This window comes from Pelobates fuscus, chromosome 1 (assembly GCF_036172605.1).
Source record: "Pelobates fuscus isolate aPelFus1 chromosome 1, aPelFus1.pri, whole genome shotgun sequence".
Lineage (NCBI taxonomy): Eukaryota > Metazoa > Chordata > Amphibia > Anura > Pelobatidae > Pelobates > Pelobates fuscus.
In genome coordinates this window covers 270,629,326-270,653,113 of record NC_086317.1, presented here as the reverse complement: position 1 = coordinate 270,653,113, position 23,788 = coordinate 270,629,326, and the positions used below count along the sequence as shown (strand labels likewise).

General features: G+C 41.4%; 1 protein-coding gene across 1 annotated transcript in view; it reads left to right on the top strand.

Annotated features, from left to right (window-relative positions):
- Positions 1–23,788, top strand: part of TPST1 (tyrosylprotein sulfotransferase 1) — a 161,439-nt gene that overhangs the window by 113,026 nt on the left and 24,625 nt on the right. Inside the window, exon 4 of the mRNA XM_063457213.1 lies at positions 17,575–17,625. Within this exon, the coding sequence (XP_063313283.1) occupies positions 17,575–17,625 (51 nt within the window). The remainder of the gene's footprint in view (positions 1–17,574; positions 17,626–23,788) is intronic.

Here is a 23,788-nt window from a genome sequence, read left to right as displayed (position 1 = left end):
TCTGCATTCACTACACTGACACACTCTGCATTCACTACACTGACACACTCTGCATTCACTACACTGACACACTCTGCATTCACTACACTGACACACTCTGCATTCACTACACTGACACACTGCATCCACTACACTAAAACACACACTGCATCCACTACACTGACACACACTCTGCATTCACTACACTGACACACACTCTTCATTAACTATACACACAGCATCCACTACACAAACATCCTGTATTCACAGTACACGCACTACATCCACCACACATTTAAACATTCTGCATTCACTATACAGAGACACTGCGTCTAAAACACACACTACATCCACTAAACACATTGCATCTAGTACACACAAAAACTACATCCACTACACAAACACACTACATCCACTACACACACTGCATCCGCTACACAAACACACACTCTGCATTCACTGCACAAACAGTATCTAATACACACAAACACTACATCCATTACACACATTCTAATTCACTTCCACTATACACACCACATTCAGTCCTGCATCATTGTCTGCGGACTAGGTAAGAGTCCTGTGGGCGGACTCGTGGGCAGGCCTGGGGGGATGGGGCGGGCCGGGGGGATGGGGTGGGGGGGCCCAGACCTTGTGCTTTGTCAGGGGCCCCAAAATTTCTGGTGGCGGCCCTGCTGACACACATGCAGATAAACCGATACATAGACTAACACACATACAGACACAGATACACACACTGATACACATGCAGATGCACAGACACACAGATGCACAGGCTCAGACGCACGATGCATGCACTGACACGCATGCAGACGCACACATATACGTACTGAAACGCATGCTCCTGCGTGGCACTCGTTGTTAGCTTGGAGGAAGTGACAGGCCCAGTCCTGCTAAAGCTCCGCAGCGCACAACCGGACCCATGATGGCACTTATCCATCGTTTGCACGTACCCCTAGGGGACCTGGATTGCGTGTACCACAGGTTGTGAACTCCTGCATTAGTGGACAAGGACAGAAGCCAATCATACTTTTTGTGTTCTGTTGGTTAAATAAATCCATTTTTTTTTCTCACATTTTACAAGCTCTACTTTAAGGGAATCCGCTTATTGTTGTATATGCACAGAGTATGTTCATTGTTGTCATAAATCCACTTTAGCTATTTCATTCCTACCAAGAAATCTATATTTATTGACATGATATACGAACCTCATGTATGAGTTATAGTTATTTATTGTAAGCATTGTAGAGTGCTATACAGGTGCTGCGTTTCTGTAAGCTGCTCTGTAATTCATTAGAGGGCTCTGGCAACATTCTTTTACATAACCTCTATATCAGGCTTAAAGGGGAAAATAAAGTCTCCAAAATAACAATTGTTACCTTCTGTGCAACCTCCTGTGCTATTAAAAAAATAGTTTACAAATTTATTTATTACTTCTTTCCAGCGCCAGGACTTTTTAGCTGCAGCCGGCCGCACTGCCTTCGAAGATGTCAGTGTGCCTGCTGTTGTCTCATAGAGAAATAATGGATTGGAGATAAGCATACAAGAGAGAGACAGGAACACTGCACCCAGACCACTTCATCAAGATTTAAATGAAGTGGTCTGGGTGACCAGTGTTCTTATATTATTTCTGCTGGTGTTCACTGTTCAGATTTACCTGCCTTATAATTCAGAAGGTAGAGACTTTTAAGAGTTTGGACAAATATTAATGACCATTGATGCTTTATGGCCTAAAAATATATATATTTTGTTTGTTTTTTTATGGAGAGTCACATTAAGGTAACGCGTTTCTCAGTTGTCAATTAAAGCACTTTTTACTTTCTGCTTTAAAAATATGAAATATTATTCCGCTGAATTCAGTGGTACAAATGTAGTTGGATAATGGAGTCTGTTTTGGTATTTATTTTGAGACTTAAAAGTATGGGGTTATATGTAGTCTTCAACAAATTACTATTCTAGTCTGGTTTAGCTCATTTACAATACATGACCGCATGTTTTTATGGATATTTGTTTAATTCATCTTTCTTGACTTTTTTTGTGGTGTTTAAGGATAATTTGTTAGCAAATAAAGTCTGAACTGATAGTAGCCATACTGCATCTACTATCAATTTGTCCATAACCTGGTTATTTTTCTAATGCATTGATAGGTTTTAGCCTCATTAGGAAGTTATATTTTTTGCACGCTCAAATCTTAAATGAACCCTATAGCCACCAGAACAAATACAGCTTAAAGCAGGGCTTGACAAATCCCAGGCACCAGGTTGCCATGGCTACTAGGATTTTTCTGGCATATGGTGGCAGTGCCTGTGGGTTGTGCCTCCTTAATTGGGACAAGCATGTACAAGAGTTAATTAAAAGCCCTCCCCTTTATCCCATAAAGGGCTTCCCCCGGCAAACCCACCTCAGTTCTTCCTTGCCCGATAGCCGCCCGGGTGGTAGGCTGAGCGGCCTGGCTCTCTCCATGGAGGTCCCGGAGCCCTTTTGTTGCACCGAGTATGTTCCGGCTTTGTGATTATGGGCGGGCCAGGGGACGCATTCATGACCTGGTGTTGCGTTCCACCGGGCGTATAAACGCTGAGCGGTTTCCCTCTGGCAGCTGGATGCTGGTCAGAAGGATTCTCCGGGACACCACCAGCCCCCCCCCCCCCCCCCCCCCCCCACAGCTCAGAGGTTTTTTGAGGGAAGATTAAAAGATCTTTACTTTGAAAATCTTTGCTTTCTGTTAATCTGTTTAGGGCCTTAAAGGTATATTTCTGTCATGTTTCAGATATGTATAGCCCTCAGCAAATTGATAAAGACATGCCTACTCCTGCAACTAGGAAGGCCTCATCCAAAGCCAAATATTTAGTGCAATAATTGTTCCACCCCCCTACCGGATTGCACTAGGAATAAAGTGTGTAATCAATGTGCAGCAATGTTTTGGGAAAAATCCAAACAAAAGGATATGCAATCGTTCCTGGTTTCAGGATAACCTGGCTCAGACTTTGGATTCTTTTAAAGAATAAGGTTTCTGCTGCGGTGCATGAGGTGGTCCTTAGAGGCAGGAATAGGAGGTCTTCTTCTAATTCTGACATATCTTCAGGTGAATGTTAGTCTACTGCTGAGGTTTCTAGTTATCATCTTGTGTAGAGTCTGGGTCCCACCTGATGAACTAAGGAAATTCACTAAGGAAGTGAATCAGAGTTTGTTGCAGGAAGATACTGCTATGGGTAAGAAAGGTTTCCCTGTACCTCAAGCACTGGGTGACCGATTTACAGGGAATGGAAAAGTGAGCCTTTATCTCCCGGCATTGTACAAGCAATCCATGGATTCTAAATCTGGTGAAAAGAGGGTACCAATTGCACTTTTCAAACCTGCCCAAACCAAAATTCCTAATTTCCCTTTATCCATCTTCCCAAAAATCAGAAGCGCTGTTTGCAGAAACGGTTCTGCTATTAAAAAAAGGGTCATAGAAAAGGTTCCGGTGACCCAATAATTCCAAGGGGTCTACTCAAGACTCTTCCTAATCTCGAAACCAGACCATTCCTTTCGGCCGATCCTAGATTTAAAAAATGTGAACAAGGAGGTGGAATGGGGCAGGGCCAGCTGCGACATGACCAGCACGGTGCTGGAAAAAAGGTGAGTAAAACACCTCTTTAACAGGGAACCTAAACAGCTCTAGCTTTTAGAACGATAGTGTTAGTTTAATGTTTTGCAAAATGCTGCACTAAAAGCCTGCCCTTTTAGCCATTTTTCTCAGTGCAAAAAATACTTGCGTGCCTTACCCCCTTGCACAAACATTGTGCAAACACTAGATGATTTTAATGTATTGATTCCTTCCCTTAATGTAAATACTATGCATGTGCCTTTAATAAAGAAATGTGATCGGCCAGAAGGTCTAAAAACCACATGTTCTTAATAATTTGATATCTTTCAAGAAGCTTTAAATCTTTACCATGATCTATACATCTGTTCCTCACAGCACAAAGGAGGCAAAATAAAAAAGCTCTTTTACGTTTTTCAGCTTTATTAATCTAAATAGGTTGATATTTTCATTCTTTCATCAGTACATGGGGCATATATCAGGCAAGCAATGGTGCAGTTAAAGGGACATACCCACTCTATACAATCTTAATTTTTATGAAGTGGTTTATTGAAGTTTAATTTTCAAGTAGTATGCTCTTGCTTTTCATTGTCATGTGTAAATGGGGGGGGGGGGGGGGGGGGAGAACGACACAAAAAACTTTAAATTGAAAAATGCTGTTTTTTTTAAACTATGATTGTGGCATTATGTAATTGAATTGAATCCTAGCGACAGGAACAGCCAATCAGATTTCACTCTCCAGCATAATAGGCGGTGTCTAGTAAACTGTTTCCTCTTTATTTGCGATCCCGAACAAGGACAACCATCCAACAGAAAAGGGAACACCAACAAAGAGAATGCCCATAAGGATATGATGTCAAATTAAGATGTAATAGAGAGGAGAAATATGGCAATAGTATAAAACTGGATGTGCGCATAAGTCAAAGTGCATATCGTCAAACATAACTAGACAAAAAAGATCAACCTACTTTAGACTGAATTCAGACAATCATAACAGGAAATTCCATACTCAAAGACTTACCGTAAAGTCAACTTACCCATGTTCAATCAATCCTCCGTGTCGTTAATAAAATCATGACTTTACGTCATGTTAATAGTAAAATCTGTGAATTTTATTAAGATACGGAGGCTCCCATTATGCTGGTTTAAAGCTGGGAAACTACAGTCCCCACGAAGTGTTGTATTGGTTTAAAATAAAAGGTAGACTCCCAGGACCAGTCAGCTGCTTTCAAAATGTCCTCAAGTCGGCAAACAATCAACGAGTCCTCAGATTGAATGAGGTGAAAATAGTGAGGTATCAATACCAGCAAGAGACATAATCGATTTGACCCAACGAGCCAGGGTAGGGGTAGACACTAGCCGATGTGGTTTCTGGAAGGAAATGAAGAGCTTGCACATCGATGGGTTTCGTAATGAAGAGGTATGAAGTTCATATGTTCGTAGGCATGCGACCAAACATAAGTTATCTGTCAGGGAAAGATGTATATAAAACATTTTTCGATTAAGTCTCAGTTCTTCGAGATATTTTGAAAAGTACCCCTTCTAGAATATAGAAACGAGCGGTAATATCCAGAGCTCTGACATCAGAAACCCTCTTGCAGGATATTAGACAGAGGAGCATGACTAGTTTTGCCGACAGTTGCTTCAGGGATAGAGAGGTATTAGTCGGCTAGCATTCAAGAAAGTTGAGGATGATAGATACGTCCCATAATACTGAATAACGTGGCGATGGAGGACGTGCAATAGGATGGCATACGACCGGGGCTCCATCCACACCTTGGTGTCCAGCCGATATGGAAGAACGGTAGAGGTTCACTGTTCGATAGGCTTAAGTCATCAAATAGTGAGGTTACGAAGTGGAGAATCTAGGTCGGAGGAGCCGATACGGGTTCAAAATTTCGTTCCAGGCACCAATCATGCCATCTGCTCCAAGTAGACTTATAAGCCTGTCTCATGCTGGGTGCCCATGCAGCCCTCGAGAAGGCGGAGAGTTTATTCCGAAACTCCCTTGATTGACCAAGGTCCCCTGAAATCAGCCACATCGTCGGATGAAGAAGGCCCTGCCGAACAAGGGGATGGAACAATCTGTCTGGATCCTGAAGCAGGCAGTCTAGTGATGGAAGGAGACGGGATAAATCGATACCCATCTCTATGGGGAATCAATGCAAAGGGTAGAAATGCATAGTTCCTTGCGGACGACCAGTCTTGGGTAAAGGCATCTGTTGCTAGTGCTGATGGGTCCGGTCTCCAACTGAAAAACCTGAGAAGTTGTGTATTCAAGCGGGAAGCAAAAAGGTCTCTATCCAGAGGGCCCATAGATGGTGGATGTCTTGGAAGACCCTGGAATCCAGATGCCAATTGCTTGGGTCTCTGAGGTGTCGTGAGTACCAATCCGCTGTGGTGTTGCAGAGACCAGGAATATATTCCACGCCTTGTGCCATGCATAACTGCCAAAAATCTCATGCCATGTATAATTTTAAAAAAGCCAATTTTAATAAGATTAGGGCAGCTCTACAACATATCGACTGGCATAAACTCCTTAGTGATAAAAACACGGAGGGAAAAATGGAAAGTATTCAAACAAATATTAGAAAGGTACATTTCACAGTATGTACCATTAGGTAATAAATATAAAAGAAACAAATTAAAACCAATGCGGCTTAGTAGAGAAGTAAAACAAGAGATTAAAAATAAGAAAAGGGCATTTAAAGCATTTAAATCGGACAAATCAGAGGCATCCTATATAAGATATAAGGAAGTCAATAATACTTGCAAAAAGGCAATTAAAGTGGCTAAACTAGAAAATGAGAAATTGATAGGCAAAGAATGCAAAACCAACCCAATTTTTTTTTTCAAGTACATCAATACTAAAAAATGGAGGTGTAGGTACACTGAAAACAGAGATGGGTCTGTTAGTCAAGGAAGACCAGGAAAAGGCAGATTTTTTTTCTTCAGTATATATTAATGAGGGTCCTATGGCAAGAGATAAGCAAATGATTGCTGCAACAAACTTGCAGATAACTTGTGATTGGATAACTCAAGACAAGGTGCTACAGCTATTAAAGAAAATTAATGTAAATAAAGCTCCGGGGCCTGACTGTATCCACCCATGAGTACTTAAGGAGCTAAGTGGGGAAATAAGTGAACCTCTGTATTAAATTTTTCAAGATTCTTTTGTTTCAGGTATTGTACCGGAGGATTGGAGGAAGGCAGATATTGTTCCTATATTTAAAAAGGGTTCAAAATCCTTGCCTGGAAATTATAGACCTGTGAGCTTAACTTCTGTGACTGGGAAATTATTTGAACGGCTATTAAGGGATAATATTCATGAATTCATTGGGAAGAACTGTGTCATTAGCAATAATCAGCATGGTTTTATGAAACATAGGTCATGTCAAACTAACCTAATTTCATTCTAATGAGAAGTAAGTAGAAGTATAGATCAGGGTGTTGCAGTGGATGTGATCTACTTGGATATTGCCAAGGCATTTGATACGGTTCCTCACAATAGGTTAGTCTTCAAACTAAAAGAAATTGGTCTAGATGAATATTCTTGTTCTTGGGTAGAACATTGGCTTAAGGATAGAGTACAACGAGTTGTCATTAATGGTAAATTTGTAAGCTGGACAAAAGTGGTAAGTGGTGTCCCTCAGGGTTCTGTTTTGGGACCGCTTCTACTTAACACATTTATAAATGATCTTGAAATGTGGACTGAAATGTGGACTTAAAGCTGCACTGTCATGCCGAACTTACCTTTCCCTAATCTCTTCCTCTGTCAGGATCTGTTCTTCATTTCTTCCTGTCTGCTCTAGTTTTCTTTAAAACATAAGACAAAGTAGGGACTATTTGTCTTATGTAGATTTCCTACGCCTGACCACCTATAACCAGCAGAGGAGCAAAGTGTGCTCCTTTTCCTGTGGTCAGAGCAATTTCACAAAATTCTCACCTTTCTTCCGTGTTCTCACGATGCCTCCTTTCCGTATTCCCGAACGCCGGCAAAACTACCGAATTTCGCCCTAACAGAATGAGAGCAGTTTGTCCATTCTTGTTTGGACGAAATTCTGGACTTTTGTTTTGATCAGAATTTCATTTGAATGAAATTCTGATCCGTGCTGCGGCTGCATATAGCAGCTTAGTAGATAGCTCCCTAATTCCCACAGTATTAGGGCACTATCTACCAAAAGGCTGAAAGACCAAGATTGGTCTTTCAGCCAACTTTACTAATACGAAGTAAAGATTACTAAATATTGGTAATTAATCTGCCCAAACTCGCTATATCGCATGTAGGGTCATGTATAGTAAACAGTGAGCAATATAAAACCTGTGGCTGCTCACTGTTGTTAAAAAAAAAAAAAAAAAAAAAAAAAAAATTTCCTACGCTGTGTAAAATTACTCGGAGCACACTGATTGGTTGGCATGTGAATCTGGGGAGGTAGCACAAATACACCCACCCAATACACACTGCCAGGCACACACTCAATACTAAACACACACACACAATCCCACTGGCAAACATATGCACACTGCTACCAACCCACACACCCTACTACACACAAATACATAGTCTGATACACAAACTCTGCTAAACAACCCCCAATACATACATACACACCAGTGAATAGGCACTTTTTAATGCAATAGGAAAAAATAACTGGTGACAAATGTAAGCATTTTTTGTATGTTTGAATGTATGTATGTATATATATATATATATATATATATATATATATATATATATATATATATATATATATGTGTGTGTGTATATGTAATGTTGGCATTTGAATGCAGTTGTATGTTGTGTAGGTACTGTTGCTATTTGAAAGCTGTGGTGTGTTTGTATTTGAATGTATTTGTATGTAGAGTTGGAGTTTGATTGCTGGGATATATGCACATTCATTGCCCCACACTCTGATTCATACACAGACACACACATACTGGTTCATACATACATATACACACTGACATACTGATGCACACATGTACACACTTACTGGCAAGCATACATATAACACATACACATACAGTCATGCACAGATAACAAATATACATTCACATGTCATATATATATACACACACAGACATGTACACATAAAGATCACAATTTACAGATTTTTACACCCCCCACCCCCACACCACTTCCATCATTTTTTTGTGTAGGGGGTGGTAGGGGGGTGGCTTCCCTGGGGTCCAGTGACATCTGGCTGGTTCTGATGGATGTCAGGTCCAGACTCTCTCTCCCATCTGGTCCTGGTTCTCAGCCTTCCTCCTTTCTGGTTCTCTTGTCCTCCCTTCTGCAGCACAGCTTGTTGATAAGCTGTGAGAAAGTGACTTGTACTCCTTTCCTCTCATAACGGCATTTGGGGCCTTCTGGGGAGTCTAGTGAAAGGTCGTATATTTGGGATGCTATGTCTTCGATATGTGTCAATCACAAATAGTGGGCATGTAAGATGCTCTTCTGATACATGACTCCTCTTCATTTGTCCCAAATTCAAAGGATCCCCATGAGTCTGTGTTGGAAGCATTTTGAAGAGGTAGGATCCATCACACATTATTAATGGACTTCCCTCAAAATTAAGCCTATTTGACGTTCCTGAAACACTTTTTTTGATAAACCATATGTAGCGGAGTAGAAATGTTAACTGCAATATCTCCGCTGGTAGACTTAATCAGCATTCAAGAGAAGTCACTTCACCGAATAGCAGGGATATGAGCGCACAATCTGTCGAAATACCGCTCAGATCCGTTCAGTAGAGCAGGAACGCCATTCAAGTGAAGTTGAGACCGGTCAACCACGAGGCGAAGCCCCAAAACAGTTTCATGTGGTTGTGTGCTTTGACCGATCTTCTTTCGGGAGTTTTCACCAGTGAAATAATAAATACTAATGTTCATGAATTGGGTAGTCGTGTGCCTGGTGTTTGTTCAATTCAGTCGAATGCGTAACAAAACGAAACGTACAAACAGGATGAAAGCACAGCAGTGTTTGCGCAGTTGAGTGTCCGATTTATAGTTCCACGCACTCGACGACCAAGCACCACTGAGTGTTCGTGAGCAAAGATGGCCGCAGCCACGTGTTTGGTTATACGAATGGCGGCCACTCATCCGAAACATTTAGAATCTTGCGGTTTTCTGGTGTTACAATAGTCAATTGGAGGCACACGACTCCCTTGTGTGGTCTCCCCGTTCAGTGGTTGGTTCGACTAACGAACAATATATCCATATTCTGTTTGGGAACCTCAAATAGTCGAACCAACTCAGTCTCTTGTACAAATAAGTGGCTAGTTTTGCCACACCATACGCTATGGATGTATGGGCAGTATTACTCCCTTTATTCCCTCACTAGGGCCGAAAATAAGTTGTCAGCCAGAATAGCTCTATCAACTCGCAGGGCAATGGTGGAGATACACACCAAAATCATTCCACAAAATGTGGGACCCCTGATTGAATGGAAACGTTCTATGAGACATACTTTTACTTCTTATTTTCTAGGTAAATGGGATTGGTAGCCAATGGAATGTAAAATTTCCCATGCTGCCCCTTTCAATCCCCCGACCTCCCCTGTGCACACCTCCTCACCTCTTCTTCTCTAACTCTATTCCTCCACTTTGTACATACTTTACCTCTACTTAGTTGTTCTTTGCCCTGTTTCTTCCCCGAACGCCCTATATATCGTTCCTGGGGGCCAAGAATACTTCAGAGCCACTGAGACCTTGAGAATAACTAGTCGCTGTTGCCCTGTGTATAACACTCCTCCTGCACTTTGGGCAGTAATCACCCTGTCACAGGCCGGTTTGATATTGTATGATTGTGAACATAAAGCTTTTACTTTTTCTTTTTTTCTTAAGGAACTGCTTCTTTATCTGCCTGGCAGTGTTGAGTTCATGAGGGTTGACAGCTTAAGTGCTGCTTCCTTATGTTACTTATTGATTTACAGTATTTTACTGCAGCCATTGTTCCTGAAGATGTATTCTGTTTCTGTAATAAATGCAACTTTGCTCCTCTGTAATAATCACCATCATTTATTTAAATAACAACTTCTGCAGAACTGGATACATTGCTCCGAGGAAATAATAAAAACCTATACATCAGTTGCTGTGTTCTACACAATAATGTATGTCCTGCTGGTTGGTGCAGACAGAGGTGGATAGAAGTGATTATTTATGCATTCTGAAGAGTAGTAGTAAAATAACCTTTTATTTTCTTTTTTTCAACCACAGTAAAGTGTCTAGATACACATTCATAAAAACATCAGGCTTGGAACTGTAAAGTACACCTCATAGAGTACACTTGGAGAATACAGCATGAAAACATTAGGTGAATGGAAAATCACCTATTAGAGAGCCTATTCATAATATTCATGATTGTTTATATTCCAGATGTTCACTAGCTACCAGATCTATCCTGATATATTCTATATATTTATAGAAAGAGATATAGGTGTGTGTGTGTGTGTGTGTGTGTGTATGTATGTGTGTGTGTGTGTATATATATATATATATATATATATATATAATATATATATAATATATATTTATTGTGCCCTGGACTCACTGCTCCCATTCTTGTACTTGCCTTGGTGCTGCCTCCAGCCAAATCATATATTTCCCAGATAGAGTGCACTCCAAGGTCCTATTGATAAATCAAATTTGTGTTTTTATTGAATAATCTCAAAAATTACAGAGCATGTCGATGTTTCAGTCCACCTGGACTTTTATCAAAACAATTATGAAACATAATACAACCGTTTAAATACCTTACTGTGAAATGCTGATTGGAGGGTGAATTAAGTGGAAACAAGATTTACGTGATGTCACCAATGAAGTGTACATATTTAAAAAAAAAAAAAAAAATATATATATATATATATATATAATGAAACCAAAATAACTTATTCTGGTGAAGTGAGTGTTGGTGAAATCCTAAATATAATTTGTATACAATATGTACAAGAAAGGAGCTGAATTGGGAGAGGTAAGGAAATAAGTGTTTTTCCCAAACACCACTTCTCTAAGATCGCAACATACAATGTTTGGGATTCAGCTATGCATCTACTAAGGATAAAATAAACCGTATATAGTGAAGTACCGTTAAATAATATGAAATGTGTACGCTGGAAAATAATATATATACCTACTGTTTTTGTGGTCCGCATCAATAAAGTCACTAAAAATTGCACTATAAAGAGATTTATTGTGGGTACAAACTTTAAAAAAACAAAATAAAATAGTTAAAAATTGTCAGACATGTTTCCTAAACTCTCGTGAACTTCCTCAGGATCACAATTACAATGATGAAATATACACCCTTGGGTACACAAATAGCTAACTAGCTTCCTTCCCCATAGTCCTTTAAATATGGCTAATACCTTTCATTCATTGGTGATTTTGCGGGTAATATGATAGTCTTTTGTCCAGAAAATCGGAGAACAGACAGTCAACAGTCCTGTGGTCCTTTGTCAGCTGTTCTTTATAGTTATGATTGTAATGACGTCTAAAGTTTTAGCGAAAACTCTGTCCGCAGGACACTAAAGAAGACCCTCTTTCTTCTTGATATACACCTCCATTTCAGAATTCTCAGACAATGGAAGTCTTACACAGTGAGGGAAAAAAGTATTTGATTCCCTGCTGATTTTGAACATTTGCCCACTGACAAAGAAATGATCAGTCTATAAATTTAATGGTAGGTATATTTTACCAGTGAGAGACAGAATAAAATAAAAATAAAAAATCCAAAGAAACGCATGTAAAAAAAGTTATGAATTGATTAGCATGTCAATGAGTGAAATAAGTATTTGACCCCTTTGACTTAGTACATGGTGGCAAAACCCTTGTTGGCAATCACAGAGGTCAGACGTTTCTTGTCTTTGGCCACCAGGTTTGTACACATCTCAGGAGGGATTTTGTCCCACTCCTCTTTGCAGATCCTCTCCAAGTCATTAAGGTTTCGAGGCTGACATTTGGCAACTCGAATCTTTAGCTCCCTCCACAGATTTTCTATGGGATTAGGCCACTCCAGGACCTTAATGTGCTTCTTCTTGAGCCACTCCTTTGTTGCCTTGACTGTGTGTTTTGGGGCATTGTCATGCTGGAATAGCCATCCATGACCCATTTTCAATGCCCTGGCTGAGGAAAGGAGGTTCTCACGCAAGATTAGACTGTACGTGGCCCCGTCGATCGTCCCTTTGATGCGGTGCAGTTGTCCTGTCCCATTAGCAGAAAATCACCCCCAAAGCATAAGGTTTCCACCTTCATGTTTGATGGTGGGGATGGTGTTTATGGGGTCATAGACAGCATTCCTCTTCCAAACACAGCGAGCTGAGTTGATGCCAAAGAGCGGTGGGTGGGGGCCCTAAATACAAAGGGGGGGGACCCTAGTCACCCCTCCCTCCCCCCCCCCACAAAAAATATCTCCCTACCTACCCCCCTCACCCTAAAAATAATGAGGGGGGACCTTTAACTAAAACCCTGTTAAAAAAAAAAAGGAGATAAAAACAACTTACCATTCGATGTTTTTTCTTCTAAAATCTTCTTTCTTCAGCCCCCAAAAAGGCCAAATAAAAATCCATAATAACCGACGCAATAAAAAAAAAAAAAGCGCAAAAAAATGTCAAGCCATCCAATCACAGTGCTCTGTGTCATTTTACAAGCGTGGGAAAGTTCTTTGGAATTTTCCCACGCTGTGTAAAATGACACAGAGCACTCTGATTGGTTAAACCAGCCAATCAGAGTGTTCTTAGCCTAATTGCAGGGCGTGGCAAGGTTTTAGAAGCCTTCCCCCGCCCTGCAGAGCTCAGTCTGCGTGGAGCCCTCCATGGGTGAAGATGGATTTTTTTTTTTGCGCTCGTTTTTTTTTTTTTTTTTTTTAAATTGCGTCGGTTATTATGGATTTTTATTTGGCCTTTTTGGGGGCTGAAGAAAGAAGATTTTAGAAGAAAGAAAACATTGAATGGTAAGCTGTTTTTATCTCTCCTTTTTTTTTAACAGGGTTTTAGTTAACCCCTTAAGGACCAAACTTCTGGAATAAAAGGGAATCATGACGTGTCTCACACGTCATGTGTCCTTAAGGGGTTAAAGGTCCCCCACTCATTATTTTTAGGGTGAGGGGGGTAGGTAGGGAGATATTATATTTGGGAGGGGTGGGGTGACTAGGGTCCCTCCCGCCTTTTGTATTTAGGGCCCCCACCCACCGCTCAGGGGTGGGGGCCAGTGGGGGGACAGTAGGTCCCCCCCCCCCTATTGTTAGTTTTAGGGCCCCCACCCACCGCTCAGGGGTGGGGGCCGGGGGGGACAGTAGGTCCCCCCCCTTATTTTTCATTTTAGGGCCCCCACCCACCGCTCAGGGGTGGGGGCCAGTGGGGGGCCAGTAGGTCCCCCCCCCTATTGTTAGTTTTAGGGCCCCCACCCACCGCTCAGGGGTGGGGGCCGGGGGGGACAGAAGGTCCCCCCCCTTATTTTTCATTTTAGGGCCCCCACCCACCGCTCAGGGGTGGGGGCCGGGGGGGGACAGTAGGTCCCCCCCCTATTGTTATTTTTAGGGCCTCCACCCACCGCTCAGGGGTGGGGGCCGGGGGGGGACAGTAGCTCCCCCCCTTATTTTTAATTTTAGGGCCCCCACCCACCGCTCAGGGGTGGGGGCCGGGAGGGGGACAGTAGGTCCCCCCCCCCTATTTTTAATTTTAGGGCCCCCACCCACCGCTCAGGGGTGGGGGCCGGGGGGGGGGACAGTATTTCCCCCCCTTATTTTTAATTTTAGGGCCCCCACCCACCGCTCAGGGGTGGGGGCCGGGAGGGGGACAGTAGGTCCCCCCCCCCTATTTTTAATTTTAGGGCCCCCACCCACCGCTCAGGGGTGGGGGCCGGGGGGGACAGTAGGTCCCACCCCTATTCTTATTTTTAGGGCCCCCACCCGTTGCTCAGGGGTGGGGGCTGGGGGGGGCAGTAGGTCCCCCCCTTATTGTTAATTTGTGTGTGTGTGTGTGTATGCAAACACTATATATAGAGAAATCTCTAGTTATAGTGTTTGCATGCAAAGTTTGGAGTAGGAGGGGGGCGGGTATAGAAAGCGAGCTGAGCTGTCAGTCAGACAGCTCAGCTCGCGAACGCGCATTCCCCGCACATGCGCTGAATGTCTTCATAGGGCGGCTGTCAATGCCGCTCTATGAAGAACGCGATTGGTGCAGCGCGAAGCCGCGCATGCGCACCACATCACGATGACGCTTCTCTCAGAGAAGCGTCCTATTGGGCCCCGCGATTTCGTCATTTTGATGAAAAAGGGGGAGCGGCATGGCTGGGAGCTCGGCGCTGGAACGGAGGTACGTTTTTAATATAAAAACGCTCCGAAAATATTTTTTTTTTTTTTGCTGCAAGTACATATAAAAGCAAGAAGGAAGGCTGGGGGACCGGTCTTTCTTGCTTTTATATGTTGGCTATAGTGTCCCTTTAAATTTCATCTGCCATTTTAGTGCCCAGTCCCCCAATCTGTCCAAATCCCTCTGCAGCAAAGCAATATCCTGCTCACATTTTATTACTTTACAAAGTTTTGTGTCATATGAAAATACTGATGCATGGCTTTGAATGCCTATTTCAAGATCATTTATAAATATGTTAAATAAAAGCTGTCCCAAAACAGAACCTTGAGGGACACCACTTACCATTTTTGTCCAGCCTTAAAATTTACCATTAATGACAACTCGTTGTACTCTATCCTTGAGCCAATGTTCTACCCAACAACAAGAATATTAATATAGACCAATTTCTTTTAGTTTGAAGACTAACCCATTGTGAGGAACCGTATCAAATGCCTTGGCAAAATCCATGTAGATCACATCCACTGCAACACCCTGATCTATACTTCTTTTTATAAATTCTTTATTTTGTTGTGCACAAAAGTAACGGGTAGCCTTGGTGCGCCACAACAGCAATATCAGGGTAAGTTGGAAAACATTTGCAATACAAGTCGTGACATCCGTTAGTCAGGCACATTTTTTAAGTTATTAAGGTTATTTCAACCGTGTAGATTCTCGCTTATGTAACTATAAATCATCATTATAACAATACTGAGGCAACGCTTGTAACAGTACAATAAATGTTGTATCAAAATGCTAAGATCAAGCTAGTGCGGTTAGACTATTTCACTGCTGGGTATGTAGTAACATGCCAACCTGCTGCTCCCTAATTGCAAGTGGACATAAAGCGTGTTAAACATGTTGGTTAAGCCTTGTGTAGTCATTGTCTAATATTCTATATAAGTACACATGCTTCCTGCAGCGTAGGTAGACTTAGTAACATATGAGGCCTTATTACCTGTATGCTATGGCTGCCAGCTGGGCGATATAAAGGATAATAATGTGAAATTAAATAATGAAAAAGGACAGAGAAAACTTAGGCTAGCAAGAATATGTAAAAATATGTAAATCTGCAGGACTTTGGGGTTGGAGGACCGGCCGCGTCCCCAGCCCCGCATCAACTGCTAGGCCGCAGTTCGGACCTGCCTTGGCTGGTGCCTCCGGAGTGCTAATGTTGCCCCAGTCTTGTTCCCATCAGGGACTCCGTGGGGTGAGTAGTTGTGGAGCCTGTCTAGCCTGGCTGGATTGCGGCAAGGAAGGCTTAATTTTGTGGGAGCCCTAGGTGCTTACGGCCTCTCCGCGTGGCGGTCAAGCTCCGCCCCCCTGGTCTATACTTCTACTTACTTCTTCGTAGAAAGCAATTAGGTTAGTTTGACATGATCTATGTTTCATAAAACCATGCTTATTATTGTTAATAACAAACTTCTTCCCAATGAATTCCTGAATATTATCCCTTTATAACCCTTCAAATATTTTCCCAGTCACAGAAGTTAAGCTCACAGGTCTATAATTTCCAGGCAAGGATTTTGAACCCTTTTTAAATATAGGAACAACATCTGCCTTCCTCCAATCCTCCGGTACAATATCTGAATCAAAAGAATCTTGAAAAATTAAATACAGAGGTTCACTTATTTCCCCACTTAGCTCCTTAAGTACTCGTTGGTGAATACTATCAGGCCCCGGAGCTTTATTTACATTAATTTTCTTTAATAGCTATAGCACCTTGTCTTGAGTTATCCAATCACAAGTTATCCGCAGCAATCATTTGCATATCTCTTGCCATAGGATCCTCATTAATATATAATATATATATATATATATATTTATTTTTATTTTTATTCTGTCTCTCACTGTTAAAATACCATTAAATACCATTAAAATTATAGACTGATCATTTCTTTGTCAGTGGACAAACATTCAGAATCAGCAGGGGATCAAATACTTTTTTTCCTCACTGTAGCTATTGGTTCCATCTGTCCCATACTCACACAGACTATGTAAATTATGCCTAGAAAATGTAAAATTCTACACCTTTCTTTAAGATGTAAAAAAGAAAATTGCATGCATTGGACAAAGTTGCAAAATGCTTTTTCACTTCTATTTTAAAGTGGTCAAATTGGCCTTTCTCTTATTACTTCCTCTTCTGTTTTTATTTGACTCTTCATTTTCAAAATTTCATATCTATTTCTCTTTAAAACAAAAGAAACATTATGTATGTATTTTTCATACGCTTATCAATCTTGACAAAGGGTGGAGCTCAAGCCAAGCTTAGCTCCACTTTATAAACCCTTTAATTACTTATCTTATCTAAGCACTGATGTCCCTCAGCACTGGGTCAACACTCCTCCCCTTCCGAAGTCCTGCAACGACAGGTGTTAATTCCTCACTGCTTTCCTATGGGGAAAATCTGATGCTGGGTGTCCTCATGCATAGCAAAACCCTTGCATAGCATGAGGACATCCAGCATCTGATACCGGACCAAAGGTCCGTTATGATGCAGGAAGCGCATCCAGTGGCTGTCTTGGAGACACTTTTTAATTATCTTCCCCTGCAACACCTTCACCTATCATACATATAAGAACATGTTTTCCAAATCATAATTGTCATTATTATAGCTTGAATAATATTTATAATTGTTCTTTGTTTCCAGGTCTACAAAGGTGAATTTCAGCTCCCTGAATTTTTGAAAGATGGACCTCAGGTAGAATATTTCCTTACATTTTTTTTTCATCATGCAATTGTTGATTTTTTACTGTGTTTGTAAATGTTATAAATGTTTGTGGTGGTGAAGAGGGGGTAATAGTGGGAGAATGACTGACTGCGGTGATGGTACTTGCTTACCACATATTTTTAAAGTGAGGATTCAGTATGTTAAATACATGTGGCAGATCCTTGGTGTATCTGACTTGAGGATTTTTTTTTTCAGCTGCTAATTATTATTTATTATGTGGTAAAAATAAACATTGCACAATTGATATTTACATTTCTTTGCGGACTAACCCTAGGAGCGTTCTTTCCACTGTAACGTTACTGCTCATATTGTTACAGCCATCAAGATTCACACAGCTTAGTTGCCATTATCTGCTATTATGTTTACCTTATTGCAGCCAGAAACTGTTGCTTACAAAACAGTTGTATCTGGTACCAGTCTACACAGCTATCCTATAGTGTATGCCATGTATAATGTAGGTCCTTGATACTGTATGTGAGTTTATCAGTAGAGATGTTTCATGAAAATCTATATAAAAATTAAATATATGTATGTACATAGGCATGCGCAGCCTATTGTTTAAGGGTGTGCACCCTAAAGCACAAACACACGCCGCGTATATATATATATATATATATATATATATATACTACACACACACATGCCGCTGTGTGTGTGTGAGATGTTAGTGTGTACTGTTTGTGTACTGTTTGTGTTTATTGTGTGTGGGGGGGCGTTTAGTTAATATCCCCCCTCCCTTCTTACCTTTTGTAGGGAGGGGGAAACCGTGCTGCTGCCATTACTGGCGGTCCAGTGGTGAGTGAACTCTAGCCGCGGCAACACTCCGACCTCATGAGAGGAACCAGGCGGAGCTGCTGGCTAGAGCTCCCCTGGTCCTCTCCTGCCTCCCCCCCTGCATGTGGTTCGGTGAGGGAGATCTTTGATCTCCCTCACAGGCCGATGGAGGGAGGCACATAGCGCGGGCCGCAGGGATTAGGGTGTGCCCAGGCACACCCCCTGCGCTCTCCTATGTATATATCTCTCTTTATCATTATTAAATCAAAGATCGCTAGTTAACTCACACTTCGTGGATACGCTGGGTGTTCTTCAATATCAGGTAATGCAAAGGCTGCGCTTTGTCCCTCTCCACACTGAATGCTGGGTCCTATTCACCTCATCTGTTGAATTCCCAAGTTTTGGTAGGTGGCCTATATCCTATTCTGACTCCAGCTCCTGCTGCTTTATGCGTAATGAGAAGAGGCTGGCCGCTTTGTACATATGAGCACTGCTTGGCAGGTGATATGTGTGACTGAAAAATGAGTTTCTTCTACAACGTGTCCGTGCCTCAACACCAGCTTTAGTTCAACAAAGTGAAACTTTTGGCAAGAAACTTATTTTTTTTTTCTTCTTCTTAGTTTTCCTGGCAACCGTCTAACTTTTGATAGCGCTGGCTCAGAACAGACTCACAATTGCCAAAACATGTATTTTATCTGTGTTGATCTGTGCTTCATGCCATTCCTGCTAGACACAGATTATCCAGCGGTTTTACGTTAGTTTATATGTGTTTTTAATTAATTAATAACTAATTATAGATTTGCTAAAAAAAAAAAAAAACACACACTCACGCACTCACGCACTCATATTCACATACTCATATTCATACATACACACACAACGACTGGTATGAAAAAAATTTGTTTCAAGTGAATTTCACACTTAAGACCAGAGTAGCTGAAGTGAAAGCATTGTGTGTGTACGTTTGTATACCTAACACTATAATATTCCTTTAATCAGTAGAATATACCAGGGCTTGACAAATTTGTTTGGAATCTAAGAGCCAGCTAAAAAAGTTATGAGCCAGTTTTTTAAGATTCATTTTGAGAAAAATGCAATTCTTAAGGGACACTATAGACACTAGAGCCATTTCAGCTTAATGTAGTTATTTTGGTGTCTATAGCCTGTACCTGCAGACCTTTCAATGTAAACACTGTGTGCAGCACGTTCGTTCAGCGTCTCCATGCTCTGCAATGTTCCCCATAGAGATCATTGCTTCAAAACATCTCTATGAGGAGATCATGATTGGCACAGTTTCGCTGCTCATGCACAATATCCTCCCAATGCTTTCCCATAGGAAAGTATTGACTTAGCTGAGATCATAAAGATAGGTGATCTAAGCCATGGAGGCAGGACCAGCCACGGCGAAATTAGTGTGGGATAAAACGTGAGTAAAAACACATTTGTCGTGTGATTGGAGGGGGGCAGGTACACAGACACACACACTCACACTTTCTATCTCTCTCTGACAGGGGGGTGGACACACTTTCTCACACACTCACAAACTGACATGTTTATTTTAACTGAAATCCACCCAGCCTCCCTACCTTTGGGAGAGCTGAGTCGATTTTTCCCTGGGGTCCAGTGGGGCTGCTTTCTTCCTGCAGCTCCTGTGTGCTGACGTCATTATCCGGAGTGACGTCATAGCTCCCGGCATCTTTAAACAGCGCGAGGGAGCAGAGAGGAACTGCAGGTAGATAACTGCTTCCTCGCTTGCCGCCTACAATGCTCGCTTGTGCGGGCGTTCCCCACGTTGCCTCAGTCGTATAAAGAAATTTGGCCAATGTAACCCCAGAGCCGGCAGCCTCCATACTCACCAAGGCGGCTGGCTCCAGGGTTCCCCAAGGTGGCCCTCAGATGGCCGCCATAATTAAAGGGCTGACATCCCAGGCATCAGGGTGAAATTTCTAGCCGCTATGGCTGGGATTTGTCGAGCCCTGGAATAGCTATGCTAAAAGCACACTCCACTGCCCAAATAACTAAAAAATATATTTATGAATTTTTGCATTGAATCATTGGGGGCATATCTAAAAATGTGTTTAAGCCTTTTTGCGGCTTATCAATCACAGACTTACCAACGCAGCTCAATGAGAAGTATTTGCAAGGCAGGTTCTCTGAGCAATTGCTGCCTCTTGAGTTTAGCTCCACTGAGCTAACTAAACCAGGAAATAACATGCTGATTGTCTGACAGCCTGGTGGCTGTAACAAGGTAAATTTATTAAAGTGCCAATTTCTGTTGAACTCTACTCTTTTTGTAACATGAAAGAGGGCACTCTCTAAACACATAATGCTGTTCAGCATGCTGAAGTGCTTTATGGATCTGTAGTGCCCTTTTAAACAACTTATCTATAATGGACACATTGTACAATTGAGATTTGTATCTATATCCTGTAACTCTTCCTGCATGTAGTTTGTATACTTTTCATATCACTTCTTTTATCCATATTAGTAATATCTGTATTCTAACATTTTAAAATAAAAATATATAGCGTGGATGCCATTGTGTAGAAAAAAAAAAAATATGCTGTGTGCAGCTAAGGAGGATTTGTGCTAGTCACATCACATTGCAAGATGCTTAAATTATAGATTTTAGCATATGTGTCAGTTTTGCATACCCTTAGGTTGTCCCAATATTTATCAGATGTAAATGTTAACACGAAGGCAGCAACACATATTCTTAGAACAATTTGCTAGCTTCTAGCTGTATATTTAATAATTTGCACAGCCGGAGGTTTAGCATCTTTTTACTAGGCGTATGCTTGTTTCTGCTTGGATTCCTCTGGTTGAGATGAGCATTAGTTGAGAATCTCAATTAGTTGAGAAGAGAAATGTGTTTTGGGGCATTTTGGTTGCCACAAGATAACTTACTCAATTATTAAAGGGTCGTCCCGTCCCCTCCCCCCGTGAGGAAATTGAATAATAATGGTGTGCATATACATGTATATTTTTCTCTATCTTTAATTACACACACCTTTTATCATTCTCAGAACCACTTTTCTTTTGGGGTTATTTTTTATGAACTAATGATTTTAACTGTAATAATTAAAAGCCAACTCCTTATGTTTATGGTTGTTTCCATAATTATATTTTTCTGCTTTTAATTTAACATAAAATAGTATTTATTTTTAAAGGGACACTGTAAAACCGCTTTTATTTTATTGAAATGGTTATAGTGTCTGGGATCCTCTGGCGAGTGCTACGCATGCATTCAAACTTCCCCACAGGAAAGCATTGAATCAATCAATGCTATGGGTGCTCCCACGTCACATGTCTGAGTTTTAGTTGGTCAATTTCGAGGAAGTGCCTCTAGTAACTGTCACACTGACAGTCCCTAGAGGTGGACTTTGCAGTATTTTACATGGACACTTCACACAGACAACTTTATTTAGATGACGTGGTCTGGGTGATTAGAGTCAAAGTATATGTTTGCTAAACAAAGAGCTTGGCCTCAAATTTAAGTTCACTTTTCCAATAATAAATTGTTCTGATTATTGTCAGATTTAATTTCAGAATCTTCCAAAAATGCAATCCAATAAAAATACTGCATGCCTACTTCACTGTGTTCTGTATTTATAGTAGTGACATGTGGATTTAATTGGGACAAGTTATAAAACTAAACTGCCTGACGTATACTGTTATTTTACAAAAAGCCAAAGAGTTTCTGCTTGTATACGGGTTCCAAAATTGAAATCTCATAAGAACATGTGTGCGTTGTGTTGCTTTTCTAGATTAGGACTGACAGAATGCTTTGAAATAATTTTTGCGGTTTTTGTTTTTTATTGTTGTAATGCAGATTTAGTTTATAAAATGCTATATATGCAAGAATAAATATCAGATCATCAATTAGTACCTTTCATCGACATCTATGCTTTCAGTGAATTAAGAACTTCATAGGGGAGCCTGAATGAAGTCATGCATTAGCAAGTAGGAAGACTGAGCCAAAAAGCCACTGGGGTCAAGCTTTGGAAAGGGAGTTTTAAGCTGAACAGCAATGGACACTGCAAAGAAATAACACATAATGTAAAAATAGAATGAAAACCCGAGTAAAGATATGTTATCTGAACCCGTAGCCAACTTGTCTCACTTAGTATTACAGTGCAAACCTTCTATTTTATGCAAATGACTGAATAAAAATGAAATTAAAACAGACTACAAAAGCCAAAAAGCACACAAAGTCACAATGGCATTCTTTTCCTGTAATGTGTAATTTTCCTGACATATGGTGGCAGTACAATTGGGATGTACTCTTCCCTTAGGCCAAACATCTGAATAAAATAATATTAAAAAAGTCCCTCCCCTTACCAGGTATAAGAGGCCCAACCAGCCCAGAGACCTCAGTTCTCTTTCTTGTTCCAACAGGAACGGTCAGGCATCTGGAATGTGGATGATGAATGGTGAGGCACATGGGTTTCTGCCTGGGGGATCCGGTCTGATAGCCTCCCGGGTGGAGAGCTGAATGGCCAGAAGACATCCTGCTGACTTACAGAGCAGGTATGTAAGCCTGCTTTTATGCCGCGTGCAGCACCGGCAAAGCAGGGAGGCGGTCTCTAGTGGCAGCTAATCACTGTCCGTTGGAGATGCATGCGCACAGCGGTGGAACGCACGCCCGGGTGGTTATGCGTTCCACCGGAGTTCCGACCGCGCTATCGCGCATGTGCGGTCTGAACTCCCCGAAAATGGCGCCAAATGTGAAGGATCTGCCTAGTTATGCTGTGCAGATCTTCTTGTCAGCATGGAAGCTCGGCAGTGAAGGTCTCCCGTGTCGCCCCCCCACACGGGTCAGAGGTTTTGAAGGTATGATTCTTTAGAGTCTTATCTTTAAAGCTCTCTAAAAAATTCATTTATTTATATTGTTTTCTGCAGATGGTTTAATTACATGTTTAGTCCTGTCTAAGCCGGTTCCCAAATTAAACTTCTCTGTTGTAGTGAATTCTCTACTGCTTTATCACTTGGTTTTCAAAGGAAAGTCTGTAATGCCAAGGCTTCTTTAGTAAAATACTTTCTGTGCATGGCAAATAGACCAATCAGATCTGACACTCTTAGCCTGGTGGGGGACACCTATTCAATTCAGATCATGTGCTGATGATTAGCGTTAATGATGTGGAATTCTCAGACAGGACTGCAGGCTCAGGTGCATAACCCATATGAGGAAGGTGTAAATTCACGGTTTAAATATGAGTCGAATTGCTCCTCCCTTGACGCTAGCAAAATCCTGGCTACAAGGAATGTAATCGTTTTTGCCTTGGTTTCAGGATATTTGACACAGACGTTTGAGTCTTTTAATAGCCTGCTCTTTCTTCACCGGTATATGCTACTAAAC